General features: G+C 29.1%; 1 protein-coding gene across 1 annotated transcript; it reads right to left on the bottom strand.

The window, feature by feature from the left end:
- LOC107623935 (uncharacterized protein At5g19025) lies at positions 781-2,286 on the bottom strand. The gene has a single exon (XM_016326343.2). It carries the CDS (start codon positions 1,811-1,813, stop codon positions 1,076-1,078), a length of 738 nt encoding a protein of 245 aa, XP_016181829.1. The 5' UTR covers positions 1,814-2,286; the 3' UTR covers positions 781-1,075.

Here is an 8,234-nt window from a genome sequence, read left to right on the forward strand (position 1 = left end):
AATGAAACAATCAAGTATTCAGATTATCATCAAATACAAACACAAATTCAGATCGAATAAAAAAAAATGTCCAATCTATTTATCCACTAAAAATGGATGAGGAAGAGATTCACTTGTACAATGACCTCACTTATAAACATTCATGAGTGCAAGTAAATGCTCTTCCACCAAAAACATGAAAAGTTATTAGCTAGTACCTTGTAGATACTAAACAACATATCACAATCAAGCATACGAAAATTCAAATCCTGTGAGTTTAAGGAAGACTTTGTGACTAGACAGAAATGTAAGCAAAGTGTATCTCATAGGGAGGAACAGAGGTAATGACCATGTTGCAGGGACAACAAAACAGTTTTGTTATATTTATGCAAAGAGTCAAAAACAATTAATCAAGATATATCCGTTTTCAAAAATTATTGGGAAAATAAAATCAGGGTATAATAAGAACATCATGACTCTAAAAAGTAACAATCCAAATATTAGTCCAATAAAATGGGCAAGGTGTAAGAAACAGCAAACTGCAAAAAGAGACGACGAGACATGAACATAAATTACCCCCAAAGCTATCACACTAAACCCTTCTCTAAACCTCCATATGAGAATCCAATTATGAAGCGAAACAATTCAAACAGAAAACCAGAGTTTATGGATGGATTACCTGTATAAAAAAGACAGTTCTGTACTTAAGCATTGAGCAATGCCCTTCATAACTCAAAATCCTGTGCAATCATTGCAAAAACAGCACATAACAATAACCAAAATCAAACAAAAGAATTAAGCTAGATGAACCACATAACAGTTCATAAAACTATAGAGAGGTATAAAAATAAAATAAATAGTTTCTTATATTCCCAGGTATATCCCACTGTGTATAACCCATAATTCCTTACAACTTATTGCCAAAAGGGGAGCTTATTTAAAGACATGTCCATCCCTAAAAAGAGTTCCTACTTAGAATGATCATATAGAAAATAATGTCTCCTCATCCATAAAAAGTAGCACTACTACAAATTTTCAGTATTCATTCTCAAATTTTAAATCCCTTCAGCCCTATAATTAAATCAATCCTTCTTTACTACTTCTTGATCTTCCGCGGATGCTTCTTCGGCCCGGGAACCTCCAACCTACCAACCGAGCAGCCGCACCTAGCCCGGAGAACAAGTACAGCCCTTCCATTGATTGGTGCCATCTTCTTAAGCTCAGCTTCCAGCTCCCTATGATGATCACGAGGAAGCTCGAATAGACCCTTCTTAATGCCGGCAGCACCGGCGCCACCTCCTCCTCCACCATCCTTGCTCACAGAACCCGAATTCTTGACACAATCTTCAGTCTCCAACTGAATATCAAACTCTGCAGCCTTCCTCAAACCCTTGCAATTGGGGTTTCCACACTTCCTGCTAGTGCAAGCCACAACACCCCAAGTTGCCAATGCAGCACACACAATACTCATCACTATTGCGATATAGATCGAAGGCGCCACCGAAAACTCCTCTTTCATCACACAAAATACCACTTTTGAAACCCTTATGGAGGTTATAATCACAAGCTCTATGTAAGGGAAGAACAAGTACAAGATTGCACTGATAACTGCGATGAAGATCACAACATCAACTATGGCCAATCGAGATCGGTCACAAGGTGGAATCTGAAGCGAATTGGCCGATGATGATGATGATGAAATTGGAACCCTCCGATTCCGATTAAGGTGGTTGCTGCTGTTGTTTGGCCTCGATTTTGAGCCAGAATCCGAGGAGCAAATCGAATTCGCCATGGTGGAGTTGCAGAGAGAGATTGAGTTATGGAAATAGACCATTTCAAAGCAGAGATTTAAAGAAAATAATGATAATCCAAAGAAGACCAAACAAAAACCTCCAAATTTCAGATCAAATTCAGCAGTTTCAGACCGAAATCGGATCCACCCAGCACGCTAAAATCTGAAAAGATTGAAACTTTGAAATGATAGCAATCGGAAAGATCCAAGATTTTAAGGTCCCCTTCAGATGGATCAAAATCTCAAAATACAAGAAAAGGGACCTCTTTTCTGTATTTTGAAGGCGAATTGAAGAAGAAGTGATGATCCAATCAGTAAAAGAGAGAAAAGGAAGAGATATTTTGAAGTGTTTGGGAAATGGGTTTTAGTAGATGCCGGCTTCAAAGGGTTGCATAACATCAAGAACAAGAAGAAGAGAGGACAAGGAAGCAGGAAGAAGAGGGAGTCATCATTCACTGCTTTATTATCATCATATCAAATATGAAATCACTAAATCAGCCAAAACATAATAATAACTTTTTTATTTTAATTAATAACATGAAAAGGGTAATATATGGAATAAGAAAATATATGACTGAGACACGTTTTGTGAGAGTGGCTCTGTGTATGATTGCCAAAGGGCGATGATGGGCTTCTTCTTGGATTTGCATCTCTTTTCGAACAATTTTCAAATCATGTGTGAATGATTTTGTGGGCCATATCTATGGGCTTGGCCCACCCCACTTATATCAAAAGTAAATAAATATAAAACTTAGACGAGTAGTTAGGTTATTCGTCAGCTTAAATAAGTGTTGGATAGACCCTTAAATGAAACTCAAATCGATGACGAATTAGCTTTTGATCTGTTGGATTGGGGATATTATGGACAACCAAAAAATAAATAGAGTTTATCGCTATTCGCTAAACCCTAAAATATTTTATATAATCGCCTAATTACATTCATTTTTTTAGATGACTATTTACGTAGTCGATATAAAAAATAGTTATATTTTTATTTATATATTGTTATATGATTGAAATATAATATAAAATTATTTTACGCTAACAGTGCATTAAAATTAAATTCAAATAAATATATCTAAAAGAATGTAAAGTTTTGCTTATAGAGCAAACTAATCTTTCTTATATCAAATTAAGTGTTTAATTTTAAACCACAAACCAACGCAAGTTGGCACATATGGATGAGAGTCGGAAAAGGATCCTCTCCAGTTTTTTTAACAATTGATAAAATACAGTGTGATCTATCACCTTTGATTCTATGAGTAGGACCAGAAATAAATAAGAGAGAGAGAACGATGAATGATTAGATTGAACACTGGATACCATCCAGTTTTTTTCTCACTGGAGAGGATCCACTCCCAATGAGAGTCTGTGTTTCTTAATCATCTCTTCAAGATTCAATACTCACTAAAGGTGGGAATAGAGCGAACTTGCTTGAGAGGGTTGCCCACTTTACTTCTGTAATACCCAAAAAATTAGTCATTGTCAACCAGATGGATATCCTAGTACAAACAAAAAAAAATTAAACCACGAATATTAATGCTCTTTGTTAAATAAAGAATGCAACATTCTTTAGAAAATAATGTTATTCAAGGTAATAAATAAAAGAATATTTTATGTTATGAGTTTTAACATTTTTGTTTTTCTCTTTGAAATACTCTTAATATATATATTAAAAAATATTATTCCTAAAAATTAAATTGAAGACAATTTTCAACGGAACATAATATTTATTATCTTTCTAATCTTACATTTATTATTACTATACTTATTTAATAAATAATGAAATTAATATAAATGTGATCTACTGGTCAAATATAATGTTCTGTTATGAAGGTTTTTATAAGAGAGATAATGTGTCACATTTGGCTCTACAACAAACTGTAGGTTGGTGAGGTTGTAGGGTGCCTTTGGTACACCAATATAAATATAATCACAAATTTATCACATGTTAATATGCTATGATAAAAAAAAATTATTCACGATAAGATTTCATCATTTCTAAATCCAATGTATTGATTAATTAAACTATTGTTTAATCATCATTGAAAATTTGAAATAACTGTTAGATAAAGAGTTTAAATTCAATTATTACTTGGTGTAAAACTTTTTCATGCGGTCAATAAACAAGAAGCAGCATATAACAAACAACTATGATAGATAGAGAATCTTTTTTCACTTATAATGAAAATATTTAGCCACTTTTAAACAAAGAATCTGTTTTCACTTAAGATTATGCTGTTTACTACAGCTGATGAATCTTGCCGGTTGCCCTTATATATTTTTGTAAATTATTTTGATACAATATTTATTATGAACAAAAAGAACATAAATTGAAAGTCGACATAGTAAGAAGCTAAGATATTGTTTTTTTAATTGTTTTAATAATATAATAATAAATTACATTTCAAGAGTTTTGTCATAAATTATCTCTTCATATTCTCCTAAAAATTAGAAATGTTAGATAAAAATACATAAATAATTATATATTTTGTTAATTTATTAGTATTTTATTCTAGAAATTTTTTAAACTCTAATTAAAGAAATAATTTTTTTCAGTTAATATCAATTAGTTTTTTTAAATTATATTTTTGTCTTAGATTTTAAATTTTAATTAAATTCTAAATTCTAAATTTTAAATTTTAAATCTTAAAAAAAATAAAGGTTAAAACATAATTTAATAAGGATTAAAAAATTCTTAAAATACTCGTTAACAAAAATGATTAATTTTTTAATAATTGACCTGGTTAATTAATAAGTGTTGACTAATAGTAACAAATTTAAATCCATATCCCAAAAGTTGCATCTTGCCACAGTTGATTCAAGTTAAAGTCAATTCATGACAAGCCACTAAATCATCACTAACCCAGAAAGTGAAGGAACTTACGTTAATTGCGTGTCCCACTTTTCAATTATTTCATTATTAATACTTAATAGTACTAATTAATAATAAGAGGAGTCCTAGGAGCATCAGATTTTGTGAGTTATAGCCATCACTTAACCATCAATAATATATTTAATGGTGTGAAATTTTATCTAATAGTAGAAAATCACTTATTTTTCTTTTGTTAGCTAAATACTGGCCAAATTTTAATAAATCTGCTGATCCGTAGACTTTTCCTTAACGTAATACTACTCATTATTAAACTAACCGTACAAGAACAATAAAAATAGTTATTGCCACTTTGTGACTTCGTCTAGGAATTATAGTCCAAATTGTAAATTTCCACTACTAAACGCATTTATTAGGTTTTTTTAGTTATCCAAGGTATTTTTCAATTCGACAGGTTAAAGTTATTTTATTGTGAATCTGAACTTTATTTAAAAATTTACTATTAACCAATGAATTATTATATGCCCTGGACAATATTCAAACTCTCGATACTTGTTTAAAAAGACGAGTGAGCTAACTACTCGACCAACTCAAGTTGGTTAAACGCATTATTAGTTGTAAAAAAAATATTATTTGTACACTAAAATCAGCCACTAAAATAATCAGTCACCAATGTATTTATGTATAAATACATGTGTGATTTAATTTATTTTTAATGTGTATTTATATTCTAATATATATTTTATACTAATGACTAACTTTAGTAGCTAATTTTAGTGTACTAATAGTATAACTCTTTCAATATACAAATAGCAATTTTGTTAATGAATATAAAGATTGCCTTAACCTTAGCAACATTGTTTCGAGCATTGTTCCAGTTGATTTCATGATATGGCTCATTGTACATCTCCTTTCTTAAAGATCTGACTAAGCCGGTGATAGGACCCACAAATTTCTTTCCATAAACATATGACATCGCCATATAAACCAACCGACAATAACAATAAAGACTAATAATAATAAAGAATGTAATAATAATATGTATTAAATGATTTAATTATAATTTATTTTTGTTTCCATTAATTCATGTATTATCATTCAACGGAGAAAGCAAATGTGAAAGCATTGTACCTGTAACAGGGTTATCATTTGTTAGAAGAATCTTGAAGGCGTATACTCTTTTAAAAGGCCAAAAATTATAATTTTAGTTCAATTACAAGTATAATTGGGATAAACTAAAAAAATTTATAAAAAGCTGCCTTGATCATTGCAAATAATATGACATTTGAATTCGATCTTAACACATTATTTATATCAGAAGGAGTTAAAGAATAATTTGAATAACAGACAGATTGACTCATATGATGAAATTGATGTCAGTCAACTAATTTTCGAGAATATAAAAAATCACACTAGCTCTAATGATGTATGATAATAAACTGATTTAATTTTTTGTTTGTGTGTTTTTATGTGTATTTATAATTATATTATAATATCTAAGTTCATACACATAACATTCATAAATTCATATATATAACATCCATAATTAAATACAACTAACATCTAGAAATTAAATTCATGTTTATTAGATATTACATCCATACACATATCATTTTTTAGTTATTGCATAAGTAACTATCAAATTAATACACATATTTTTAAATTTTATCATAATTAAATTTGAAAAAATGTCAAATTCAATTGATAAATTTACTCATAACATCCATAATTTCATATTAATAACATCAATAATTTTGTAATTTATAGTCATTAATTATCCATTATTGATATTTTTAATAGTGTGAGATCATTCAATAGTATAAAATTACTCACTTTTTTTATTGATTAAGTACTGGCCAAATTTTAATAAAAATACTGGCCTCCTAGACTTTCTTTATATTTTTTATAATGTCACTCCACATATTCTTATATTTAATTTTTTTGCATTGTATATTTATATAAATTTATAAGAAAAAGTGATGCTATCAAATATGAGTGACAATATCCATTTCTAATTTTTTTCTCTCTCTTGTATATGTTCTCAATTATTTTTTAGATGATCCTCTTAACTTAATATTAAAGTTAAGTAATTCAGTGATTAGAATTTAGTTGTATAAAATGTTAGATATGATTTTATTTAAACTTCAATTCTTATGATTATAAAAAGAATTAATCTCCACATACAAGCGTTTTTTTATACAAGTATGATCTTTATAAGTTATTTATATTCACGCGTTTTGTACCGTTATTGCATTTTCTTCGTTATTTTTCTTTTTTATTATCGTCGTCATCAATACTACCTCTTCCTCCTCCTCTTCTTTCTCCTTCTTTTTTCATTGGAATTTCTTCTCCTCCTTTCTTTTTCTCTTTCTCCTCCATCATCAGTTATCTCGTTGTTGAAGATAATGAATAATTCAGGTTTAAAATGTCAATTGAACCAGAACGAAATTTATTATTGTTTTGAATCCAATCAAGTGGCTAAGGTGTGGTTCAATTCAGAAAAAAAAATGTAGCATTAGAGGAAATATTTTTCTGTATTTGCAGCAAATTTGGGTGTAACACGAAAATATTTGGGTGTAACACGAAGATATTTAGGTGTATTTTTATTCTGATAAGTTCTGCATAATTTAAAACTCTTTCTCTTCCTCTTTCTCATCTTCTGCTGTTTTTTTTTTTCATCTTTTCTTTTTTGTTTTACCTTCTTAAGTTTCTTCTTGTTTTACTCTCTTAACAAGAATAAAAACAAAAAAATCAAACAAAAAAAGAAGAAACACATAATACTGCAAAATTACTTAGAAGATGATGAACTTACATTCATTTAACTAAAAGAAAGAAAAAATAAGAAAAAAAGAAGAAGAAAAAATACAGCATTAGAAGAAATATTTTTCTGTATTTTCAGCAAATTTGGGTATAACACGAATATTTGGGTGTATTTTAAGAATTTTGGGTGTATTTTTATTCTGATAAGTTCTGCATAATTCAAAACTTTTCCTCTTCCTCCTCTTCATCTTCTGCTGCTTCTTTTTTTTTTCATCATCATCACCATCTTCTTCTTCTTCTTTTTTTCTTATTCATCTTTTCCTTTTTGTTTTATCTTCTCAAATTTCTTGTTGTTGTACTCTCTTAACAAGAATAAAAACAAAAAAATCAAACAAAAAAGAAGAAGAAACACATAATGCTGCAAAATTACTTGGAAAAGGATGAACTTACATTCGTTTAACTAAAAAAAAGAAGGAAATAAGGAAAAAAAGGAAGAAAATGCAGCATTAGAGGAAACATTTTTCTGTATTTGCAGTAAATTTGGATGTAACACGAAGATATTTGGGTGTATTCTGCATAATTCAAAACTCTTTCTCTTCCTCCTTCTCATCTTCTGCTGTTTCTTCTTCTTCTTCTTCCTATTTCATATTCTTATAATTTTTCTTAGGAGGAAAAAATCAAACAAAAAAGAAAAAATACATAATGTTTCAAAATCAATAGAAAGAGAAGGAGGGAAAAAATGCAGCAACAACAACAGTAATAAAAAACAACGATAAAGATGAAACACATAAAAAAAAGGAGGAGAAACGCAAAAAAAAAAAAAAAAAAAAAAAAAAAAAAAAAAAAAAAAAAAAAAAAAAAAAAAAAAAA

The sequence above is a fragment of the Arachis ipaensis genome, chromosome B10, assembly GCF_000816755.2.
Source record: "Arachis ipaensis cultivar K30076 chromosome B10, Araip1.1, whole genome shotgun sequence".
NCBI lineage: Eukaryota > Viridiplantae > Streptophyta > Magnoliopsida > Fabales > Fabaceae > Arachis > Arachis ipaensis.

What these genes read in the sequence shown, in the direction of transcription:
- LOC107623935 (XM_016326343.2), bottom strand. Translation starts at nt 1,813, where the DNA reads ATGGTCTATTTCCATAACTCAATCTCTCTCTGCAACTCCACCATGGCG.